General features: G+C 40.2%; 1 protein-coding gene across 1 annotated transcript; it reads left to right on the top strand.

The window, feature by feature from the left end:
* Positions 1-4,160: 4,160 nt before the first annotated feature.
* Positions 4,161-25,080, top strand: DDX24 (DEAD-box helicase 24). The gene is made up of 9 exons (XM_060756259.2): positions 4,161-4,230; positions 9,557-10,269; positions 11,526-11,894; positions 13,950-14,103; positions 15,524-16,039; positions 19,752-19,827; positions 21,104-21,292; positions 22,305-22,434; positions 24,214-25,080. The coding sequence occupies exons 2-9, from the start codon at positions 9,564-9,566 to the stop codon at positions 24,477-24,479; spliced, it is 2,406 nt and encodes an 801-aa protein (XP_060612242.2). The 5' UTR covers positions 4,161-4,230; positions 9,557-9,563; the 3' UTR covers positions 24,480-25,080.
* Positions 25,081-26,729: the final 1,649 nt, after the last annotated feature.

Genomic DNA, 26,729 nt, shown 5'->3' with positions numbered 1-26,729 from the left:
AAAAACAGCCACGGACGCATCCCACAGTAAGCGGCAACCGTATGAAAGGAGCAAGGGCAGCGCTGTGCAAGTATGGTATAAGAAAATCCACTCACCAAGATTCGTGGAAAGAAGGGACTTAACGCAGTCCCGATGACAAGGCGAGGGGGTGCCTCATTAGGGAAGTGTAAGTGAAGGGAGGGTAAGCTGCAGGCATCCTGTGCCCAGAAAAACACACCTCAGTGCTGTGCCCAGAAAAACACACCTCTTTCACCCGTCTGGCCTGCCCTTGTATCCTATTACTGCACCTCCTTCTCTGCCTCTCAGATCTTGCTCCTGAGGAGTGCAGTGAAGCTGAGCAGACACGCATGTGTGAGATCTGAGAGGCAGAGAAGGAAGTACGGTAATAGGAAAATTACCATATTGAAATCAAATCAGATGTTTTTTAAAAAGAAATATTTGGTGTTCGTTGGAGGAGTAGTCTTATACAGCGAGTATATCCCAACCTCTATATTTTAACTGGAAAAACTGGGGGTCATTTTATATGCCCCATCGTCTTATACGCCAGAAAATATGGTAATTCCCCTTCTCCTGCTAACACAAGTAGTGTGCTGGTACGGATGTACCAGGAGCTCCAACTTTATTTATTTCTGTTAAAGTTTGCAGTTATAGGGCAGGCCTCCTGTCCATCTTAATTAAGCTTTGGTTCCGCCCCTTGTTCAGGCTTCTGGGAGGGAAAGGAGCCATTTTGGGCAGTCTCACACAAGGTAGCTAAACTATAGGACATAGACCAGCTCATCCCATAGAAAAGCTTCTTATCTTAAGAGCATCCAGGGAAAAGGAACATCCAGGGATACAGAAACAAAAATTCCAGGGAAAAGGTCCCAAAAACTCTGGCTGAGAGCTCTCAGCCTCACAGCAACAGAGGGAAAACAGCCCTGAAGTTTCAAAGAATTCTCGAAGGGAGGACAGCATTACAGATCCACTGAACTCCAGCTGAAATATCTTCCAGCCTCGGCTGGTAGGTCTACTCGATACCCAGACGCATTTGGAATCGGTAGTAGGACTCACACTGATGAGGCATAGATAGAAAGCAGCCTGGGAGAGGTTAAAAAGGGTTTTTTTCTACAGAGAAAGTTCAGTTAACCAAAGTCAGGTACCAGTCCATTGAAGACTAGACTAAGAAAGCCTTGAAGTGTTGTTTGAACCATTGAAGATTTGTTGTTTGTTCCACAATAAAGACTTTGTTGTATCATTAAAGACTCTAAAGACCATTACTTCAGAAAAATCCCTGAGAACCTCTCTTTGAGGCGCCCTGGCTTCCCGCTGGGCTTAAAGTATACGTCCTATAGAAAAGACAGCTGTTACAGGCCCAGCGCGCGACAGAACAAGTAGATTAAGCCACAGATATAATTTTTGTGCTTACAGAAGTTTTAGTATAATTTTAACACTGAGACGTTGTCAAGGGCTTTGTTTCAAGAGAAAATTTGACTCCTTTATGAACAGTAGTTGTGCAAAGAGAGAGAGAGAGATTTTTCAGACACGTTTCTATAGAGAAGAACTGTAACTTGCACCATAGCACACATTTTGGAGGGCAAGCAGTTCTAAATTAAATTCCCAGCATCTTCAAACAAGACTTAGTGCCCATCTACACTGACCACTTAAGTCCATTTCAAACTATTTTTTAAAAGTTGCTTTGCTGTGTAGATGACTACATAGGAAATCCTGAAACCAGTTTGAGGCCCAATGATGATTACACAAATCGTAGAGCACTGATGTGTATTAAGGACTTTCTTTCACAGTGTTTCTCAATTTTCAGTCCTCCATATGTGTCATATTTCAAATACCAAACACTCTAGCCAATGAACTTTGGGGGAATCTGTGAGCTGTAGTCTATAAAGTTTTCAGTCTCTGGAAATGATACAAAACTGGGATATTTCTAGAAAAGGGCAATGAAAATGGTTTTGTTTTTGTTTTTTCCATGTTAGGAGCGACTTGAGAAACTCCAAATCGCTTCTGGTGTGAGGGAGTTGGCCGTCTGCAAGGACATTGCCAGGGGACGCCTGGATGTTTTGATGTTTTACCATCCAAATTGAGGAGCAGTTTAAAGAGCAGATGTTTTGACTGGAGAAAAGGTAGTTAAAAGGTGACATGACGAGCCATGTTTAAATATTTGACAATATGCCCTGTTGATGATGGGGTAAGCTTGTGATAGGAGTGGGGTCCAATGTAAACTATTTCAACCCTTCCTGTTTATAGCAAAGAATGGGGGAAGCATGGCTCGAAACAGTACGTATGAAAAAGATCTTGGGGTCCTCGTGGACAACAAGTTAAACATGAGCCAAAAAAAAGCCAATGGGATTTTGGCCTGCATAAATAGGAGTGTAGTGTCTAGATCCAGGGAAGTCATGCTACCCCTCTATTCTGCCTTGGTTAGACCACACCTGGAATATTGTGTCCAATTCTGGGCGCCACAATTGAAGAGAGATATTGAGAAGCTGGAGTGTGTCCAGAGAAGGGTGACTAAAATGATCAAGGGTCTGGAGAACAAGCCCTATGAGGACCGGCTTAAGAAGCTAGGCATGTTTAGCCTGAAGAAGAGAAAGCTGAGACATGATAGCCATGTATAAATAAGTGAAAGGAAGTCATAGGGAGGAGGGAGCAAGCTTGTTTTCCGCTTCCCTGGAGACGGGGACGCGAAACAATGGCTTCAAACTACAAGAAAGAAGATTCCATTTGAACATTAGGAGGAACTTCCTGTGAGAGCCGTTCAGCAGTGGAACTCTCTGCCCCAGAGTGTGGTAGACGCAGTGTTTCTCAACCTGGGGGTCGGGACCCCTGAGGGGGTCGTGAGGGGGTGTCAAAGGGGTCGCCAAAGACCATCAGAAAACATAGTATTTTCTGGTGGTCATTGGGATTCTGTGTGGGAAGTTTGACCCAATTCTATTGTTGGTCGAGTTCAGAATGCTCTTTGATTGTAGGTGAACTATAAATCCCAGCAACTACAACTCCCAAATGTCAAGGTCTATTTCCCCCAAGCACCACCAGTGTTCCCATTTGGGCATATTGAGCATTTGTGCCAAGTTTGGTCCAGATCCATCCTTGTTTGAGTCCTCAGTGCTCCTCTGGATATAGGTGAACTACAACTCATAGAATCATAGAATCAAAGAGTTGGAAGAGACCTCATGGGCCATCCAGTCCAACCCCATTCTGCCAAGAAGCAGGAATATTGCATTCAAATCACCCCTGACAGATGGCCATCCAGCCCCTGTTTAAAAGCTTCCAAAGAAGGAGCCTCCACCACACTCCGGGGCAGAGTTCCACTGGTGAATGGCTCTCACAGTCAGGAAGTTCTTCCCAAACTCAAGGTCTATGTCCACAAAACCCTTCCAGTGTTTTCTGTTCGTCATGGGAGTTCTTTGTGCCAAGTTCGGTTTAAATCCATCGCCGGTGGAGTTCAGAATGCTTTTTGATTATAGGTGAACTATAAATCCCAACAACTACAACTCCCAAATTACAAAATCAATCCTCCCCACCCCCCACCCCCTCCAACCCCACTAGCATTCACATTTGGGTATATTGGGTATTTGTGCACAATTTAGTCCAGTGAATGAAAATATATCCTGCATATCGGATATTTACATTATGATTTATGACAGTACTAAAATGACAGGTATCAAGTAGCAACGAAAACAATATTATGGTTGGGGGTCACCACAACATATGGAACGGCATTAAGGGGTCACGGCATTAGCAAGGTTGAGAACCACTGTGGTAGAGGTTCCTTCTTTGGAGGCTTTTAAACAGAGCCTGGATGGCCATCTGTCAGGGGTGATTTGAATGCAATATTCCTGCTTCTTGGCAGAATGGGGTTGGAATGGATGGCCCATGAGGTCTCTTCCAACTCTTTGATTCTATGATTGTGATGTGAAGCATAATGACCCAATGATGGGAGTGGGGTGCAATGTAAACTATTTTAACCCTTCCTGTTTATAGTCTTTCGATTCTGTTGTTGTTTTTGTGATCCTCTTGCGCATCTTCTTTTTATTATCAGCCAGGGAGGGAGAGACACACAGTCTAGCTAATTCACCCTCTAGGAGGTGAGTAAAAAGCAGCAGCAATACAGTGGAGGCGCTGACACTTCCGGGCGCAGGGTACTGACGTCACGCGCCATGGCCGCCTCCATAGGCTCCCACGTGGCCGCCATTCCCGGAAGCGCCGCCGCAGCTGGAGGAGCTCAAGATCCAAAAGGTTGGTACCAAAAGGGCCGGTTCTGTAATTGCACCTTTCGGAGAGACTAGATACAAGGCAGGGAGGTGAAGGTTTCTGTCCGGAAACATTGTAAAGGAAAGCAAGGCGGAAGGGAGTCAGTAAAAGGCTCTTTCGCCTTGCCTGCTTATGGAGACTTACTCTTTTTTCATCTATACATCTTAAGCGTTTTTAAAGGACCGCTGCCCTGCTTCCGGAGCTTTGAGCCATGGCATTTAAAGTGGTATCAATCTATATTCATTTTACGGTGTAGATGCACCCTGAGAAATAGTGGGTAGATCAAAGTCACATCTACACTAGGCATGGGCCAACTTCAGCCCTCCAGGTGTTTTGGACTTCAACTCCCACAATTCCTAACAGCCTAAGTGCTGGGTTGTTGTGGGTTTTTTCCAGCTATATGGCCATGTTCTAGAGGCATTCTCGCCTGACGTTTCGCCTGCATCTATGGCAAGCATCCTCAGACCTCACTACCTCAGAGGATGCTTGCCATAGATGCAGTTGAAACGTCAGGAGAGAATGCCTCTAGGACAGTGGTTCTCAACCTGTGGGTCCCCAGATGTTTTGGCCTTCAACCCCAAGAAATCCTAACAGCTGGTAAACTGGCTGGGATTTCTGGGAGTTGTAGGCCAAAACACCTGGAGACCCACAGGTTGAGAACCACTGCTCTAGACCATGGCCATATCGCCCTAAAAAACCTACAACAGTGGTTCTCAACCTGTGGGTCCCCAGATGTTTTGGCCTTCAACTCCCAGAAATCCTAACAGCTGGTAAACAGGCTGGGATTTCTGGGAGTTGTAGGCCAAAACACCTGGAGACCCACAGGTTGAGAACCACTGCTCTAGAACATGGCCATATAGCCCGAAAAAACCAACAACAAACCAGTGATTCCGGCCATGAAAGCCTTTGACAATACAGCCCAAGGGCTGTTAGGAATTGTGGAAGTTGCAGCCCAAAAACACTTGGAGGGCCGAAGTTGGCCCATGCCTGATCAACATTGTAGAATTCATGCAGTTTGTGACCACTTTCACTTCCATGACTCAGTGCTATGGATTTAGCAAGATCTGATGCTTTCTCTGCCAAAGCTGTGGCTGCTTCAGCAAACTACAAATCCCATTCGATAACACTGAGCGATAGCAGTTGAACTGCGTTACGGCAAAAGTATGATAGCTGGGACCCAATGCTGAGACAACGCAGCGAGTAAGAGACACAGGTGCAACAGAGTCGTGGCAAGTTAGCTCAGCAGGAAGGGGGGGGGACATAAAGTAGGGGGGACAACAAGCAGCCAAGCATAGTGCTTAAGGCTATCCGGATATCGTATGCAAACACATTCAAATTCGTAACATCTTCGCATCACGCAACCAGCATTGGGTCCGAACTATCATACTTTTGCCTACATTACTTACAATAATAATATTTTTATTTCTTATCCAGCTCCCTGTAGCTCAAAGCGGGTTACAAAACACTTAAAATACATAAGCACAGCAAAAACACTGCAAATACACACACTAAAACATACCTCCATAAAAGTTACACATCAAAACATATATCTACAAAATGCTGAGGTGTTCCAGTTATTGCATCTGTAGATCTTAAAAAAACTATTTCTTGATTTAGGTTGTTGGAGTGCTGGCTGATATCCAAGCAGGGAATGGGCCGGAGAGGTCACTGCCTTGGTCCTTTCACTATTGGTTGCTACTTTCTGGTGGATGTCAAGTGGTGCAATACCGGCTAAATAGTGTAATTTCTCCAGTGGTGCACGGCACAGACACCCTGTGATAATGTGACATGTTCCACACTCACCATGCTAAACCAGAACTCACCAGAAGCTCACCAGAACTCACGACACTCACCAGAAGCGACCAGAACCCTATCCCTGGTTTGTTTAATCAAAATATATTCTGGATGATTTTACACTTAAATTAAACACATTTCCTAATTTCTTATATAATAATCATATCTAGGTTTTGAGTATTTTTTTACTCTTGATTTTTTATGAATAATATCCCAGTGCCCCCAAATGTCTTTCATATCAAAAACAGAACAAGAAAGAAAATAATTTTAAAAAATGTGGAATCAGTTGCCTATGAATCACTCCTGTTCAGATGTGTAGCCAGTAACTACATAACTGATACTACTATCAATATTATGGAGACCGTAAATCTAATAGTTAGCCTTTTGTAGTTTTATTTTAAAATTCCTCTCAAATGTGAATTTTAAGATTTTTCACTGAACCCCTCCCATGCTTTTGTTGGACCCTAGGGTTGCTCTAAGCTGCTCTTAAGCATCCGTTTCATTTTCATTTCTGTGAGTGTAATCCTGGGATTTTCAGTTCATTAAGCACCAGAACTAGTGTCTTACTGACAACTCCTCCCTAAACTACAAAAACCACGAGTCCATAGGTGCAACTATGGCATGTTCAGTGAAATCACAGCACTATAATTTTGCATTCTTTAAGAGCCCTAAAATTTTGCACAAATATTGCAAGAACGGTACTGTATATATGTAGACATAAATGTGTAAGCTTTCATCATGTTGTTATTTCTTAGCTAAAGCAAAAGCGAATGTGGTTTTTGCCCTATCCCTACAATAGATCCAAACAGGAGTGAGAATAATAACAATGGATTTTTTATTGCCCACCTTTTCTGATTGCTCAAGGCAGGTACAACAAAGTCAAAAACACATGAACATAAAACACATACAATTAATTACGTAGATTAAAAACACAAAAATATAACAAACTTGCACCAAATGCAGATACAGAATTGACATATAGTAACAATAGAGTGTAAATCAAAACTCATGTTGAAAGTTAAGTGGGTATTTTGTATTACTTTAACATTAATTCTTTTCTGGTAATTAGTTTATAACTGTCCATTTTGCATTTCTGATGTTGTGTGATTTTAAATTGAATGTTTGCTTTTTAATATGTATATAAACTGCCTTGAGTCTTTTTGGGGGAGAGAGGACAGTCTAGAAATAAATTATTATTATTATTTGAAACACAACAAGATGAGTCCACAGCAGACACTCTGCTGGCTGTTGAATTGGATCACACATCGGACACTTCCCAAGTATCTAGGACTGTGTGATGTATCGGCGAATAATATGTTCAGATCCCAGTAAGGTGGCCTTCTGCAGCTGGCAGATAGTAATTTTGTCAGCACTGATTGTGTTTAAGTGCAGGCCAAGGTCTTTAGGCACTGCACCCAGTGTGCCTATTATTATTATTATTATTATTATTATTATTATTATTGGCCGGTCCTTTTGCCTTTTAAATTCCGAGGAATTAAAAAGGAATCATTTGATAGCCCAGATGATATTGGACTGCAGCTTCCTGCACTATTCATGAATTATTATTATGGCTAAGCTTGTTGTCAGTTTCATTCCAACAACATTTGGAGAGTAATATCAATTCCTTCCCTGATGTGAGTGGAGTGTCAGATTGGTTACCACAGCATTATAGAACTAAGGGAGTTTGGCACCACTTTAACTGCCACAGCTCAATGGTGTGGAATAGTGGAAATTGTAGAGTTTTTTCTTATTTTTTGTAAGATATTTTAAGATATTTATGTCTGCAAATTCAAGAAGTAATGCTGAAAACACATTTATTTCTTCATTTTAACATTTGTTCAGTGTTTTTCACTCACTTTCAAGCCCCGGTGGCACAATGGGTGAAACCCTTGTGCCAGCTGAACTGCAGACTGAAAGGTCAGCAGTTTGAATCTGGGGAATGGGGTGAGTTCCCGTCTGTCAGCTTCAGCTTCCCATGCCTCCTACAGGGTGGTAAAACATCCTGGTGTCCCTGGGCAATGTCCTTACTGATGGTCAATTCTCTCACACCAGAAGCAACTTGCAGTTTCTCAAGTCACTCCTGATACAAAAAAAAAACAACTTTCAAGTTCAAAAATTCCAAGGTGGCAGCTGTCGGTGATAGCGTAAGTTACACTTGCTTGCTGTCTGGAAGTTTTTTTAAAAAAAATACACTTAATACCAAATTTGGGAGGATTGCTGTTCAGAACAAAATATGTGGAACCAAATGTTCCAAAGCAGGAAGAGAACACAAGAGCATGAAGGGCATATTGAGGCATGTTGTGGTAGGAGTTGCTCAGCTGAATGATATTTTTTTTTCACTTTCTGCCCTCATGAGAAATTTCTCAATAAAGTCCAATCTTTTATACTGGAGGACTGTCACAGGAAGTCTTTCAGTCTACTAGTAATCATATCTGCCTTCAGTTCATTTCTTTTGAAGATTCCCACTTTTTTCTGTATACATTTTCTGACCCATAAAATTATGTATTGTTCTTCTTCACTTACGCCAACTTCCATTGGTCAAATTTAGTATTAAAAAGGCAGAAAATGTGTGGTAAGACAATCCAGCAACATATTGAAGATTGGCAGATCTGTGTTGTCAAAGGCTTTCATGGCTGGAATCACTGGGTTGCTGTGAGTTTTCCAGGCTGTATGGCCATGTTCCAAAAGCAAATGTAAGAAGAGAATTCTTCTGGAACATGGCCATACAGCCCGGAAAACTCACAGCAACCCATTGACAGATCTATTTTAGCATATGATTGTTCTTTTCCTGCATGGCAGAGGGTTGGACTAGATGGCCCATGTGGTCTTTTCCAACTTTAGGATTCTGTGTTGAGCAGCATTTTGTACACTAACAGAACCCCTAATCTTTCTCAGCCACCTAGCTTCATATAAGTACACTCAAACTCAGAAAACTGGGATGAGGTGGAGTTTGAATAGATTTCTGCAGACCCAGGCAAAATAATAATAATAATAATAACAACAACAACAACAACAACAACAACAACAACAAAACTTTATTTATACCCTGCCTCCATCTCCCCAAGGGACTCGGAGCGGCTTACATGAGGCCAAGCCCAACAACGCATCAATAAACAAGAAAGCAATAAACAAAAATAACAACAATGCAGTTAAATATCCAGACATGTCTTGTAATACATGCCAGGTTGGCATTTCCCTCCGGAATCAAGTTCTGAATGGAAGCTCTTTTCCCATTGACCAACCTGGCATTGGCAACCCAGAGGTTGTATTACCAAGAACATTAAGGTTGCTTTTTTAGGAAGGAGCTATGATAGTTACAGTGGTACAGAGTGATACAATTCTGCAGTTCATACACAACTTTATAGGGAAGGAGAATTGACAGGAAAGGAGTTCACATGCTTAGAAGTACAGGGATGATGACCTACATATTGTTTTGAAGTTAAATCCTCTGCTTTCTACCCAGATCTGTATGTGGCATAGCATTATTTCCTGTAATTTCCTTCATTCTTCTTCAAAGGTCAGCCATGAAGCTCCAACGAAAAAACAAGTTTAAAAGGCCATCTAAATTTAAGCAAAAGGGCATCAAAGTAACAGGGAAATGGAAAGCTGTTGAGATTGACCCAAATCTCTTTGCAGATGAGCAGCTTGGAGGCTTAGTATGTTTTGAGGAGCTCACTGATTATAAATTGGTGTCTTCTTCAAAAGTGGGAGAAGAAACAAGCAAGAAGAGGAAACTAAAAAGTGGGTATGAAGAGGAGATAGAGTCAGAAGAAGGTCCCAGCACCATTCCTCAAAAGAAGAAAAAGAAGAAGAAAAGTGAGAGTGAAGCAAAGAAGCAAAGTGAAGAAGAAGTGGAGGACATCATAATAGATGAGGAAGTCATAGGTGAAGAGACTCTTGCTAACTGTGAGAGTGTGGCAACAGATGCTACAAGTTTGGAAAATAAACGAGTGAAGAAAAAGAAGAGAAAACAGAAGAAGAAGGTGGAACTTTCTCAAGATACCATTGGACCAGTTCAGTCTTCTAAAAAGGCTAAAAACTGGACCAATGTCTTATCTGCATCTTCAGATCAGAAAGCGGACATTTCTGCATGGAAAGGCCTCTTTGTTCCTAAACCTGTTCTTCAAGCATTGAGTGAATTGGGTTTCAGTGCTCCCACTCCCATACAGGCTCTGGCGCTACCTTCTGCAATTCGAGATAGCATGGATGTCCTTGGTGCTGCAGAAACAGGTATGTTTTCATCCCACAGCTGTGTCTCTTATGTGCTAGCTTTCTTTAGGCCATGAAAGTTTTATATTTGATGGGTTCATCCACAAATAGAGTACAACCCCCATATCATTGGAACCAATATACAGGGCTTCAATTATCCAGTTATTCATTTAGGGCCTGCTAGAGTTCATTTAGGGCCGGCTGAGAAAGGTAGTATACAAATATGGTAGATAGATAGATAGACATTTTCTGAACCATAAAGGCTACCTAAACTTTTCTACTTATGACCCTAGAAATTTTTACATTACCAGATATATAGGTATATAAATAAGTATAAAAAAATCAAACATTTACTGAAAACAAATCAGCATTTTCAAGACTTGCTAAATAAGCTGTTTTTTTCCTTTTTTAATGAAATATAGCAGAATCATTTTTCCACAGGGTTCACTGTAAACATGACACTACAGATTTGTGTAAAAGTCTAAACCACTACGTTACTGACCCCAGCATTGAACTAAGGGGACCTCATTTGGTGTCAGGACCCATGGTTTTAAAAGCAGTGAGCTAGACAAGCTACACCGTCTTCTCTGCACCCCTGTCATTTGTCCCATTGACAGTAGTAGGGTTTGCTGTTCTCCCCAGTTTCATATATACATGGAAAGTTTGAGAATGTATCCCCCATGGTTATAGGGGGTCATACTGTATGTCTGAAAAGTGTTGAATCACAAACTTTGTTTTTCTTTTTGTTAAAAGAAAAAGTATGTTGAAAATATTTGGGCATTGGCATAGCTTTTGTCATTCTTTGTTTCTACTGTTTCTACTGGGGTTGGACTGGATGTCTCATGTGGTCTCTTCCAATTCTGTGATTCTATGTTTATCCTCCCACCCTCTCTTTTGCTTCTTGCTAACTGTCATTCATTGAGATGTCTGAATTAATTAAATTATAGCTACTTCAAACTAGATTCTGCCTCCAAATCAGAATACTCAACCACAGTTAGCACTGGGTTTCTAATTCAAAGGTAGCAACTAGCTATGGTTTGTCAAACTATGTTTGTATTGTTGCAACAATCACATCTATGAAGGAGACAGCAAGGAGAGTAGAGGGAGAGGAGACCAAAAGAAAACTGAGGGAAAGGGATACTAGAGCGTTCCTATAACTATTAAGGCTCTCCTTGCCTTCCTTTTGTTTCCTTTCCCAAGTCCCTTTGGGGAGATAGGGGGGACTATAAATAAAGTTTTATTGTATTATTTACCTTTGGTTGTGCATTTTCTTTTAGGAAGTGGAAAGACTCTTGCTTTTGCCATCCCAATGATTCATTCTATTCTCCAGTGGTACAAATCAAGAGGGTTGCCACAGGGAAGCAAGATCCAGCTGGAAGATGGAGGAGATAGCGAAGAGGAGTTGTCAAAGGAAGAAGCTAGCGAGGAAATCGGAGGCCTGAGCTCTGCTGAAGCTAATTGTTCTGCTACCAGCAACATTGAGTCATTGGTTACACTCTGCAAGAAGGCATCAGAGGATGGAGACCCTCCAAAACAGGATACTGTTGGAGAGAGAAGCAATCCCCTTTTGGGGTTGGTCTTGACTCCTACAAGGGAACTGGCTGTTCAAGTAAAGCATCATATAGATGCAGTAACCAGATACACAGGTGAGTCTGTTCTTGTATTGCTTTGTACCTCCTTGTATGTGGGACAGACTTCCATTTCATATCTTGGAGATATTTCCTTATAGGAATGGGGAACATGTTGTGCAGAAAAAAAAATCCTTGCTGTTTTGTTTTTCTTAGGAAAAGGACCAAAAGGACCAAATGTACTTTTCAGATTCAGCTTCTTGAAACTGCAAAATTATTTATTTATTTACAATATTTATATTCCATCCTTCTCACCCTGCAGAGGACTCAGGGCGGATTAACACAGAGGCAATTTAACATTTTCAGGCTGCATAGGTTGACAGCAAGCTAGACTATTAATGGTCGGGAGCTTACTCTGACCCAGGCTGGCTTCGAACTCATAACCTCTCAGTCAATAGTGATTTAATGCAGTGATTTAATGCAGCTGGCCACAGCAGTTTTCTAGCCCTCATTGCTATGAACATCTTCCTAAATTCTTTCATCATTCTTCTTCTATTGGGGAGGTGACTTGTGTATCTCCAGATGTTGTTGGATCTCTGTCCTGGCCAACATAGTCACAGAAGGACTATGGGACTTATAGACGAAGAATATATGGAAGACCTCAAGCTACCCATCTTATTGTTATGTTTGACGTTATGATTGTTATGTTATAGTGGAGGTACATATCACTATGAGGCTCTGCCTTGGTGACTTAGGGAGAAGGCAGTATACTAGTATCAGACCTGTTTGTTTGTCCATATAGGCTAGGGTCTTTGCTGCAAAATATTTCCAATCATCTTTTGTTTGACAGGATTAAGAGGAGATGCAAAGGAGCCAGCCTAAGTCTTTCTAATATGGAAGGAAATCCTTGTATGTTTTGTTCTTACAGGAAATAACAAATCGTTTGATCATTAGCACTACTTTAACTGCCATGACTCAGTGGTATGAATTCATGGGTGAAGAGGGGGGGGGGGGGGAGCAGAAGACAGTTCCACCTTTTCTCCTATGCTATTCTAATAATATAATGTAATGTGATATAATATATTGTATATACATATAATATTCATAATATTATAATGTAATGCAATATAATACTAATAATTATAATACGTTATAATTTTATATTTATATTACATCTAATATTACTAATAATATTATAATATAATGGCATAGTACAATATAGTAATATTTAATACTAATATTGTACTATACTAATAATATAATATATATATATTGTGTGTGTGTGTGTGTGTGTTGTAAGCTGCTCTGAGTCCCCTTCAGAGTGAGAAGGGTGGCATATAAATGCCACAAATAAATAAATTAATTAATTTTCCACCTCACTTTGAGAAAGTCTTTAAAAACTCTGCAGTTTTCAAATATTATTCACATTTTATTCAAAACAAGGCACATTTTTTTATTCAGAAAGCACATGGGATTCTTTTTTCTGCAGAAAAAAGAATCCCATGTAGATTTTTGTACGGAGCTAAAGTTTTAAAATACAAAAAATTCCTCTTATCTGGAATTGTAGTTATAAAGATTTTCCAACACTCAAGAAGCATATCTTTTTATCATTTAAAAATATTTTTCAAATATTCCTTCATTCTGTGCCTTCTGGATACAAAGCATGCACTGTAGCATACAACTGTAGTCACTCTCCACGGTAGAGAAATAGGAGTAAGTGATAAGTGAAGGCATAGTTGCCTTTACTGGCTGCCAATATTGAATTCATTTAGTTAGTTGCATTTACCATATCACAATTTCTTTCTGTGAGTACAGAGCTGCATACATGGCTCTCCTCTTCTCCACATTTTATACAACACCTACTTGGGGTTGGTTTGCTTGAAAAAGAATAACTGGTTTGCCTGAAAAAGAATAACTGATCCAATGTAACTCATTGAATTTCTTGGGTCAGTGTAGATTTGAATCTCCCATGTCCCACTCTAATGCTCTGACTGCTATATCCCATTACCTCTGTGTTTCTCATAAAAGTGGTGACATTGCAATTTAGTCTGCTTTGATTCCATAAATATTGGAATCTGAAATTACTAAAATACTGGCTGCTGATGTTAATGACTTGTCCATCTCCTTTTCCAGGCATTAAAACAGCCAATCTTGTTGGAGGAATGGCTCCTCAGAAACAACAGAGAATCTTGAAAAGGAAACCAGAAATTGTAATTGCGACTCCAGGGCGCCTATGGGAGCTGATTCAGGAGAAGCACCCACATCTCTCAAGCCTAAAGCAGCTCAGGTTTTTGAAATTGTTATCTTTACTTACGTTCCAGAAAAAAAAGTTGAAGAACCCAGTGATAAAAATCAAGGGCTGAATCTTTGCCAATAAAATTTTGCCCATTTTTTCTGTGCTGTAGGGAAAGCAAATATTTTTATGCAGTTTTCACCTTTGATGTAAATAGATGCAGTGGAGTCTATTTACATCAAAGGTGAAAACTGTTTTGTGGAGTCTAATTTTTATGACATCTTCAAAAAGAGTCTGGAGACCCCTTCCAATTCTATGATTCTTTGATTCTGGGTTGCATTGTGTTGAAAGAGTACTTTATTTTATATAGAAATGTATAGAAATTTTAGTCAAAAAATCGACCCAAACAACTTTGACCAATTTATTAATACTGTACCTTAACTCTTATAAGAAAAAAGAAACCGCCCTTTCTTTTAGATGAGTGATGAACGGTGAGAGCTTAATAATAATAATAATAAACTTTATTTTTATACCGCCCTCAGGGGACTCAGGGCAGTTTACAACAGAAAATTGGCAAACATTCAATGCCAGTATAACATAACAAACAAATCAAATCATAAACAATAGAATAAACAACATCAGGTGTACTTATAGAACAACTCAAAAATAACAAACTTAGACATTTAAATATATAAATCCAACATTTAGAACATGTTTACTACTAGATCTAATGATAGCAAACACTCAAAACATTAAAAGTAAAAAAGGCATTTACAAGTCAACAGTGCTGAGGTGGTGTCCAAGTCAGAGTGATTAAGGTGCTGGCTGAAGAAAATTATTAAAGGACCTGTAGGGGTCTAGTTACCATCCCCCTCCCACACCCGCCTCCCCATAATATCCACCCCCATTCTTTATGCCCTCCCAGAGATTCCCAGATCCTCACAATTAAGGAGTCCTGTGAATACTGTTTAAGGGCAGCTTAGTCCATATCCAGAAAACTTTTTAAAACCACCAATCCTTTTTACTTCTGCTTTGAATCTCACTTAAGACAGTAAGCCAAGACATAAATAAATATGATGGTGATTACTGTGAGTGCGATCTCTTCACCGCATTTCTGCTTGTCCTTTTTGAATCCCTGGGCACAAAAATGGTGGTAGCATTCTTTGCAGAATGGTCCTCCATGGGTCATATCACAATCCATAATTTTGGCCTCGAAACCTGCCCTCAACTTGTACATGAAGTTGAATTATACATGAACATGCTCGTACAATATGTTCCATTACAGAGTTTTTAATAAGGACATGGATGTGTAGTCTGTACACAAGAAAAGCCCTTTTGGATCAACCAAAAGGCCTGTAGTTGGCTGTCATCTTTGTTGTGTACCATAGCTGGAAAAGCCTCTCTGAAACATTTCAGAATTTCCTCATGTCTTGAATAAAACACTCTCAAGTTGTCTCTTGTGTGCATCTGACAGGTGCCTGGTGATTGATGAAGCAGACCGAATGGTGGAGAAAGGGCATTTCTTAGAACTCTCTCAGTTGCTGGAAATGTTGAACAGCTCTCAGTATAACCCAAAGCGCCAGACCTTTGTCTTCTCTGCCACTTTGACTTTGATCCATCAAGCTCCTGCTCGCGTTTTCCAGAAGAAAAATGCTATCAGAATTGACAAAAAGACCAAGCTGGAATTGCTAATGCAAAAAGTGGGGATGAAGAGCAAGCCAAAAGTGATAGACTTGACAAGGAAAGAGGCCACAGTGGAGACCCTGACGGAGACCAGGATCCACTGTGACACAGAAGAGAAAGACTATTTCCTCTATTATTTCCTGCTTCAGTACCCTGGCAGAACCATGGTTTTTGCCAACAGCATAGATTGTATCAAACGTCTCACTGCTCTTCTAACCATACTGGACTGCAACCCTCTGCCTCTTCATGCAAACATGCACCAGAAACAAAGGTTAAAAAACCTAGAGAGGTTTGCTGAACGCAACAGGTCAGTTGGTTTAATTTAAATATATGTGTTTCTTTAGTTTATACAGTTGCATGCATATTTATTTCATTCTGGAAAAGAAAGTTGTGACCATAAATATACAAAATAAAACCACAGCCTAATTAGATGTAACTAATCTATGCCTTAATTACCTCTCGCATGGATTGCTGCAATGCACTCTACATGGGGCTGCCTATGAAGACAGTCCAGAAGCTTCAATTAGTGCAAAGTTCTGCAGCCAGACTGCTGACGGGTGGACTGTAGGGAACATACCATCCCCCTCTTGGTTGCAGATCTGCTTCTGAGCTCAATTCAGAGTGCAGGTTATTACCTATAAGGCCCTATATGGTTCTATGGTTCAGGTCCTGCCTAATTCTTGACCGTATCTCTCCTTATGCACCTGTTTGGGTTCTAAGATCAGCCAGGGAGGCCCTCCTCTAGATCCCACTTCCATCACAAGCAAGGTTGGTGGGGACGATGAAGAGGGCCTGCTTGATAGTGCCACCCCTACTTTGGAATGTCCTCCTCAAGGAAATTAGATGAGCACCCACCCTTATAACTTTTAGGAAGGAGCTCAAAACCTGGCTATTTAAGCAGGCTTCTGATAATGGTTAAGAGTATTGTCCACCCTACCGGACAGGACTTTAAATGGTTATAAGAACTATAATTTATAATCAAAGGCTTTCATGGCTTGAATCATTGACTTGCTGTGAGTTTTCTGGGCTGTGTGGTCATGTTCCAGAAGTATTCTCTCCTGACATTTTGCCCACATCCTCAGATGTTGAGGGGTGTGTTGGGAACTAGGCAAGTGAGGTTTATATATCTGTGGAATGTCCAGGGTGGGAGAAAGAACTCTTGTCTGCTTGAGGCAAGTGTAAATGTTGCAATTGGCCACCTTGATTAGCACTGAATTCCATTGCAAATAGAAAGCCTAGCTGGTTGCTGCCTTGCGGATCCTTTGTTGGGAGGTGTTAACTGGCCCTGATTGATTATTGACTGGAATTTCCCTGTTTTATGACTGTTGCTCTTCATTTACTGTCCTGATTTTAGAGGGTTTTTTTTAAAAAAAAATACTGGTAGCCAGATTTTGTTCATTTTCATGGTTTCCTCTTTTCTGTTGAAATTGTCCACATGCTTGTGGATTTCAATGGCTTCTCTGTGTAGTCCGACATGGTGGTTGTGAGAGTGGTCCAGCGTTTCTGTGTTCTCAAATAATATGTTGTGTCCAGGTTGGTTCATCAGATGCTCTGCTATGACTTCTCAGGTTGAATTAGTCTGCAGTGCCTTTCATGTTCCTTTCATATTTTTAGAGGGCTTAACAGTCTTTTAAACTTTTGATTTATTTATGTTTACTGTGCCATTTTGTTTTTATTAATATATATGTGATTATTGTCTGTGTTATATTGTATTTGTTTTGTTGTAAGCCGCCCCAATTCCCTTTGGGGAAAGTGGGTGGGATATTAATAATAATAATAATAATAATAATAATAATAATAGACAAAGAAAATGTCTCAAAGACCTAAAAATGCAAAGGGAGATGTAAAAGAGAGGGGAAACCATTAGAAGAAAAAGAAACCAGTTGAGAATTTGTAGAGAAAAATGTTTTCAATCTAAGTGCCACAGTAAAGAAGGCCCTCTCTCACATCTCAAAGATACATAATTGGAGTGAAGGTGGAACACAGAAGAAGGCTTCTGATTTTGAGCCTGGAGGCCAGGCAGTTGTAGTCATGGGGTCATTTCTTCAAAGTCCATGCCATTATGGATTTGATTGGTCTCAGAATTATTCTCAGAAATGAATTTGATTCCAATGCAGATTGGCAAAATCTGTGTGTAACAGAAAACATGGTATGTTCATGGCTTACAGCTGCTTATCCTGCAGAACCTACTGGAGGAAAATGTGAGGGCTAGGAGGATTGTGCCTCAGACCCCCTTTCAAATGGTCTACCATGGTATTCTTTAGTCCAGTAGTTCTCAACTTGGGGGTCCCCAGGTGTTTTGGCCTAAAACCCCCAGAAATCCCAGCCAGTTTGCCAGCTGTTATGATTTCCGGGAGTTGAAGGCCAAAACATCTGGGGACCCACAGGTTGGAAACCACTGCTTTAGCTGCTCACAACCTTTTCTGCAGATATCTTAGAAGATGCATTTGGATGCAGAGCTATTCAGATATTCAGTGCAATGCAAAGCATATTTCTTCATTAGATATAAACTCATCTAGCTACCAAAAATAAGAAAGTGAAGAATAAGCAAAGTGCAGAATTTATAATTAAAACACAAAACAGTTGAAAGCATCAAAACACACGTTGAAAGCATCAAAACTCCAAGCAACGATTAAGTATGTACACAGACTGAAAGAATGAAGTCAGTAGCATAAACTTTCATAGACCTAAACCTATTTCCTGAGAACCATCAGAGGAAGATGACTTCATCCCCAAAAGCTTTATACTTCCAGCTTCATTCACTCAATTAGTCTCTGAGGTTCTATAAAATCCCAAATTCTAAGATTTACTTCTGGGTATACCTTATCATATTCAGTGGGGATCTTTGAATGTGTATTGAGCATTCACCTCTAATAATGATTTGTCTGAATTTCATAGGAGTAAATAGATTTCTGTGACAATCCTAAAATAAATGTTAAAATATTCTCCTTCTGTTTTCTTTCACCCCACATTCTGTATTACACATAAATGTAGTGATGGAATCAAAATGCTGTGTCTCAGGAAGCTGAATTCTATTTGTAATACCAGTGTCTGTACTTATATAGTGTATTTGTAAAGTACAGTCTTGTAAATAGTTTCCATGGTTTCCTTAAGAGCCCTGCTTCCATTTCTCACGTCTACACATAATGAAGCAGTTTGTATCCTATCTGACAATTTCACAGACATGTTTGTCTTAGTCATTTGACTTGCAGCCATATATCCTTGATAAATTGGTAATGCAGGTCTGGCTTGCATGGTCAGCACAGAATAGAACAAGCATTTGAAGCAGTCATATTTAAAATCCATGCTGGTCTATATAAGAATTTCATATTTTGAACTTAAGATTTCTTCTCTCTCTCTCTCTCTCTCTCTCTCTCTCTATATATATATATATGGTGTTGCTGTGTGCTTTCAAGTTATTTCCGACTTACGGCAACGTTAATATGAACCTATCATGGGATTTTCTTGGCAAGGTTTGTTCAGTGTAATAGGTAAACATGGAACTATGAAAGAGTATCTGGCCCCCAGGCCTTAGTTTGAGGACCCCCTGGTCTAGCCGTTCCATGTTCACTCTTTCATAGTTCCATGTTTACCTATTACACTGCATTTCCAAAAGCTTGTTTAAAGAGCCAGGTTTTTACTTTTTTTGAAAGTTAGGAGGAAGGGGGGGGGGGGGCGATCTAATATCGCTAAAGAAGGAGTTGCACAGCTGAGGGGCCACCACTGAGAAGGCCCTGTCTCTTGTCCCTGCCATTGCTGCACACTTGACCTCAGTTCATTTTGTTTGAAAGAACAAAAACTTGAAATGCGTTTATGGGTTTAGAGGTATCACAGAAAAGTGTCATATGTGGTTTCTACCCCATTGTGTTACTCTTTCTCCGGGTTTTGTCTTCACTAAGTTTGTGAGGTATTCATGAATCTTATTTTATATCTTCCTGGTCATGTGGGAATATCAGATTTAGTGTTAATGCATTTCTTTATTGTTTAAACAGCTATTCTCCCCCTTTCTCTCATTGTAGTGCGACCCTCCTGACAACAGATGTTGCAGCTCGTGGTCTGGATATTCCACATGTGCAGCATGTCATCCACTACCAGGTACAGAGAGAAAATATGCTTCCATTTCCTATTTATAAGATTACAACGTAATGAATGATTGCAAAAGAAAGTTGAATTTGTATCAAAGTGTGCCTTGTCCCTGGGAAGCAGAAGGGAAGACATGTCCAGGTGACAACTAAATGACAAAAAAAATGAAAAATTGTTTTTAGGATGTCATAGAATCCTAAAACTAAAAGAGACATCAAAGGCCATCCAGTCCAACCCCCTGCCATGCAGGAACACACAATCAAAACACTCCTGGCAGATGGTTATTCAGCCTCAATTTTTAAAAACCCAGAGAAGGAGACTCCACTATGCTCTGAGGCAGCATATTCCACTGTTGAACAGCTGGTACCTTCCATAAGTTCTTCCAAACATTCAAGTACTTCCTGACTGTGAGAACCATTCAGCAGTGGAACACTCTGCCCCAGAGTGTGGTGGAGGCTCTTTCTTTGGAAGCTTTTAAACAGAGGCTGGATGGTCATCTGTCGGGGGTGCTTTGAATGTAATTTTCCTGCTTCTTGGCAGGGGGTTGGACTGGATGGCCCATGAAGTCTCTTCCAACTCTATGATTCTATGATTCTAAGTAGATTCTCTTTTCCTGTAACTTGAATCCATTGCTCCATGTCCTCATCTCTGGAGCAGCAGAACACAAGCTTGCTCCAACTTCAATGTGACATTCTTTCAAATATTTAAACATAGCTAGCCACCCCGAGTCCCCATGGGGAGATAGGACAGGTTGATTTGAATTGACTGCCACCTCCTAACTTTCCCTTCTCCAGGCTGAACATACCCAACTCTTTAAGCCATTCCTCATAGGGCATGGTTTCTAGACCTATAGTTTCTAGATTCCTGAGCCAAAATGGCCACTACCACCATAAAACACAAATCTGTAGGGGTGAGAGCTATATGAAACCAAATAATGGATTATCCAGTGGCCTTTTCACACAGCTCAGTTGAGGATATGCAAGCACATCCTGAACCAAAGTTTGTGCTGTTCACCTGCCTCCCTCTATCCATAGTGGAGTTGACTGTTCAGATCCTTGCCTTCTGAAGAACGTTCATATTTGTAAGAATTGCATAGAATTGATATTGATATGAAAAGTAGTGTTTCCCACAGGAACAGAGGCATCCAAGTGCTCTTCTCCTTTATGAGCAAATGCAAACTTTGAAACTAAAACAGTGTAGAGGAAACTATGAAACTATTTCTTACAGTGTGGTGACATTGTTTTTTCTCTCTACATACTACATAACAATCTCTATGGATGTTTTCAAGGTTCCTCGTACTTCTGAGCTGTACGTGCACAGAAGTGGCCGGACTGCCCGAGCTGCTAATGAGGGGCTGAGCTTGCTGCTGATTGGTCCAAGCGACATGATGAATTTTAAAAGGATTTATAAGACTTTGGAGAAGAGTGAAGAGCTTCCTTTTTTCCCAGTTGAAACAAAATGTATGACTGCTATTAAGGTAAAATATATCTTTTGGTTTTGTGTATGTTTTAATATCAAGCTCTTTATTGTCACTTAAGACTTCTTCAGCATGTTTGATATCATTTGGGAACCTGGTCATAGAACTTTTGCATCAGTTGTAATAAACGTTTAGATTGTAATAGACTATGTCGTTATTTTTCTCTCTCTAGTCTGGAATGTCTTTCTACTTATGTTTTGAGTGTACATATTCTGCTTTTTATAACATACTCGCTTGGAGACCCGGCGATGCCCGGGTTATTTGAAATAAAGCATTGTTTGTTTTTGGATGTTAGGTAATATTTGTTTGGTAATTTGTAATGTTATTTATTAGAAAAAAGTGAGTCTTTGCTTTTGTTTTTTTATGAATGCTCTCATTAGAAAATGCATAAGGATGGCGGTGAACTGCAATTCCAAAGAATTTAAACTTGGACGTGTTGGGTCTGTGTGTCAAATGTGGCCCAGGTCCATTGTCTGTGCAGGGTGAACTACAACTTCCACCACGTTGAGTCACTCTCCCAAACCCCTCCAGTATGTTCAGTTGCTCATCAGTTTCTCTCTGTTTGCTGTGTGCTATAGAGAAAAGTAGGAAAGGGTTATGGGAGAGGCAGTGGGCGGGGTCATGCAAATTCAAAACCAATGGAGAGAGTCAGAAACACTAAGATGTCTATAGTGGAGGAAAAACAAAATCTAGGAGGAAATTGTCCCCTATGAAAGCCTTCACTTGAGTGATGGAGAGTATGGTGTTTGTGGAGGACATTGGCAGGGCTCTTGTACATGTTCACGGCACTCTCTATAATCTGCAATGTCATTGGAGGGAGGGCCATTGGTGTCCTCCTGAGTGGTGGTCTCCTGAGTGGTGGAAGTTATAGCTGTTTGTGGAAGTGGAAGTGGAAGCCTGTCTGTGAAAGTGGACACCCCTGCCACATACATATTTTCACTTTTGTTATGTGTACAGATTTAAAAAAACAAGTCAGTAATCATTGTGGGTTTTTTTTTTGTTTTTTTTGCAGGAGCGGGTGAACCTAGCAAGACAGATTGAGAAGGTGGAGTATTTTAACAGCCGAGCAAAACAGCACAACTCTTGGCTCCAACAAGCTGCAGAAGCACTCGAACGTGATCTGGATGATGACGAGCTAATAGGCAAGTAGGCATGTGTATTTGAACATGAGGAGGAGGAATAATTCAGAGAGGTCAAATCTGACTGAAAAGTGCAGCCACTTAGGTGAGCCCAACCAACCTCAGAGTTCTGCTGTGGTTCCTGCCATGGCCTGAAATACCTTCATCTTGTGCAAAAAAAGGTGTGGATATGCTTGCTTGATGAATTGTCAAAGGCTTTCATGGCTGGAATCACTAGGTTCTTGTGGGTTTTTTTCGGGCTATATGGCCATGTTCTAGAGGCATTTTTCCTGACATTTCGCCTGCATCTATGGCAAGCATATATAAACCCATTTTCCTATTTCCAACAGACCTCACTACCTCTGAGGATGCTTGCCATAGATGCAGGCGAAACGTCAGGAAAAATGCCTCTAGAACATGGCCATATAGCCCGAAAAAACCCACAAGAACCTATGCTTGCTTGAGTTTGTGTGCATTGAAGAATAGATAAAATGAATTACAACTTAGTTTTAGCATCCAATAAAAACTTGTTTCAAGGTGGTTCCTCATCCCCTTCTCTTTAGACTTTAGTGATTGAAGGTATTTGGCACTTATCAGTTGATCTGGTTTCTGTCTGGAGTTTTGTTATTACACTTCCGCCATCAGGGTGTCCAATTGGTGATGGTGTTTAGAACCAGTCAGGCAGAATTAATATCAGCATTCCACTGAAGCATTCTTAAGCATTGTAATCTCAAGATATTTACAGGAAATAATTAACAAACAATTTGGTAATCTTTGAGGTCATTAATTATATGTTTTCCTAGATATACAAACATATACATTATTCACAAGGAAAAATGCAAACATTTTAATGTCTGGATGCTGAACTGCCATTTTATTACATCGCATTGTATGAAGGATAATATACATTCATTATGTTGCATCATATGGCAGTTAAGGTGGCACACTCCTTCGGACTGAGCCTGTCTTCATCTCTTTAACATCCTTCTCAATAGTCACTAGAGGAGTATTACCTTCTCCTACAGGTATACATTTTCATCTGTTTAGGATCCATACATCTCTAAGGAGTCTGTGAACTCACAGGCATCCAAAGACTCCTTAAGTACTGTTAAATCTTCACATGCCATAAGCGTCTTAATGGGCACCCATTACACTCATAATGGGGATATATATCTACTTTGGTATAGCCCAGTTGGTTCTTACCACTACTGTTATGCAGAATGTCTGGGAAGTTTGCACACATTCTACTACATCTTGCATTCTGTATTGTATCTGTGTACATCATTGATCTGTTCCTGAGCCTGTAAGGGCCCTTCCAGACAGGCCCCATATCCCGTGATCTGATCCCAGGTTTTTTGCTTTAAACTGGATTTATATGAGTCTGCACTGCCAGATAATCTGAGATAAACAGGACCTAGGATCAGATCCTGGGATATAGGGCCTGTCTGGAAGGGTCCAAAGTGGGTAGCCAAATAAACCTGGTCTGTAATGCAGTAATGCTTTCAGTTGACTCCAGTCGTAGTGTTTCTTGGCAAGATTTATTCCAAAGGGTTTTGCCATTGCCTTCCTCTTAAGCTGAGAATGTGTGACTAGGCAAAGTTACCTAGTGTACTTATTTTGCACAAAGTATGTGGATTAAGAGGCAATTGTGCTTGCCTTGCAAACCTTATATTTAATAATCATTAATAGTCATTTTAATTTTCTTTATTAATATAACAATATGGGTATTACACAGTTTTCATATTTTATTTATTTTATATTCAGCTTTGATATTCTCTGCCATTTGTCTTTGTGTGCCAACAGGGGGTAAACCCAGTGAGCAAGAGGAGAGTGAGAAGCAGAAGGTGCTCAAGGGAATGAAGAAACACCTGAAGCACTTGCTTTCTCAGCCAGTATTTAAGAGCCTCATGAAGACCAAATACCCAACTCAGTCTGGAAAGCTACTCCTCTCTGAGGCAATGGGGGAGCTTTCTCATACAGCTTTGGGCACTGTGTCAAGGATGCAAGCCAAAAAGAAGAAAAAGAAGAAACAACAACAAAATGTAGCCAAGTTAAATAACTGGGCTTGAAAGATTGTAAAAGAAGTACCTCTTATCCCCATCCAGCCATTACAGGCTTGAGCCCACACACCCCATTCTGGACTGATTGCAGTTCTACAGTTCTACATTTGTTTGTAATCCTTAAATTGTATGCCAGCATTTGATGCTTATATTTTACCTTCAATTCAGAAGGTTACAGGAGTAATAGGACTCTTCACTTTGTGACAGAGGAGAAAATTGGATGCCACAAGAAAAAAATAAATACAAAGATTAACTCAAGAAAATAAAAAATGTATATTTTCTCATTCTAACAGGAAAATTTTTATTAAAATCTTAATTAAAATATTGTTCAGACTTTTAAGCATTTACTTTTTAAATGATGCAACAGTATGTAAAACAGTATTTTTTTAAAAAACATAGTCCATATGTATCCATTCAACTATTTGAAGCTTGGGATTGGAAAAAAATGCATGACTGATACTAAATTCATATTCAACTTACAGAATCATAGAGTTGGAAACAGCACCATAGGCCATCAAATCCAAAGTTCTGCTCAATTCCAGATCTCCAGCTATACCATTATTAAATAACTATGCTACAATAAAGTGATGGTTTTACCTGTACAGTTTAACTAAGTACAACTTAGTACAAATGTGAACGAGCAATTTTGAAAATAATTTTCCCATAATTCTTGCCAACAATTAAAATGTTTACGTTTAAGTAAATTGCTAGAAAATGCCTAATGGTCGTACAAAAAATCTTAGAAACACCATGAGGAGTTTTACATTAGACTTGGGATGGGTAAAGTGCGGTCCTTCAAAAGATCAAATAATATTGTCTCAAAAGAACTCCCAAAGCCTTCTATGGTTGTAGAGGACAGTTCAGCCATGCCGAAAGTTCCCCAAGGGTCAAACAACGTTTTGAATTTTTTCATGTATATGTTAAAGAACGTGAGGCAGACAGAGCTTTGGGAGGCACAATTCTACCATGTTTTCATCCCATCGGGAGCCAATTTTGGTTTAAAAGAAGTCTTATTTGAAATGGAAAGTGATTTGGATCAGGAAGGCCCAAATATATGGTAAAAGTGCTCCCCTCTCTTGGGCAGTTGCAGAATAAAAAGTTGTTTTTTTGAAAACAGGTGCGGGCTTCCTGTGTGTGTGTGCTAATTGAGTCTTGCCTTCCACAGTTCCCCACACACAGACACTACCTTGATTGGGGTCCTGTGTCTTTCTGACAATTTGGAAAACTCCAATATGGGTTATATGGGAAGTTGTGGTGGTTTATAGGAGTGCCCAATGTCAAGGAAAAAGAAGGTACAAAAGTGAAGAAGTTTGGGACACCTTTGGCATCAAGGAGCTATGAGAAGTAATAGAAAAAATGTCATGTGCTGCAGCAGAATTTTCAGGCATCTCTTCAACTGCCTTGCTGCAAGAACCTTTAAAACTGGTGCCTAACCTTTGGGCCTTCAAGTGTTTTGGACTTCAACTTTCACCATTCCTAAAAGCTGGTAAGATGGCTGGGATTTTGAGGAGTTGAAGTCCAAAACAGCTGGAGGCCCAAAGGTTGGGAACCACTGCTTTAAAAACTGGCTGAGATATAGGTAGTTCAGATGTGTGTATTCTGAAGGGCACCATATGCAGCCACTGCTTGCCACCTCACCACCACTGCCATCACCACATCTGCTGCTGTTCCATGTATGCAAAGGATTTCGTATACCTTGCCAAACTGCTCACATTATGGTTTGCCAGTATAGAATCTATCCTTTGTTGTCTTCATCTATCTCTTAACAGAGGTGCATATTGTTACAGCAAGTTGTAACAGGCTCAAGTGTGTGTGTGTTAAAGAAAACCTTATACTGTTGATTATTGTGTGCAGCTGCTAATGTAGGTCAACTAGTAAGTTTGGACCCATCCAGTTATACCCGGTGGGGTATAACTGTATGGGTTTTAGAATACAGTTAAGCTTTGCTCTGGGGAGCCTTTGCTCAGGCATTTTGCTCAACCATTTCTACTGCTCTCTCATTTGGATGAAGATGAAGAAGTCTTATTCTGTATTGTTTACAAGGAGTATGTAAGTTTGTCGCACTGTTCGTTTTTGTTTACAACACTGCAAGTTTATGTTTTAACTCTGCTGATAAGAGTAACGTTTTTCTATTCTTTTTCCTCTTGCCTGGGTGCAGTGTTATTGGATCTTCTGCAATGGGCCTGACTGAAACATGCTATGCACAACACATATTAATTTTGGACCATACTTTCCATTTTCACACACCACAGGATATGT

This window comes from Anolis sagrei, chromosome 1 (assembly GCF_037176765.1).
Source record: "Anolis sagrei isolate rAnoSag1 chromosome 1, rAnoSag1.mat, whole genome shotgun sequence".
Classification (NCBI taxonomy): domain Eukaryota; kingdom Metazoa; phylum Chordata; class Lepidosauria; order Squamata; family Dactyloidae; genus Anolis; species Anolis sagrei.
This window is presented reverse-complemented; position numbering and strand designations above follow the sequence as displayed.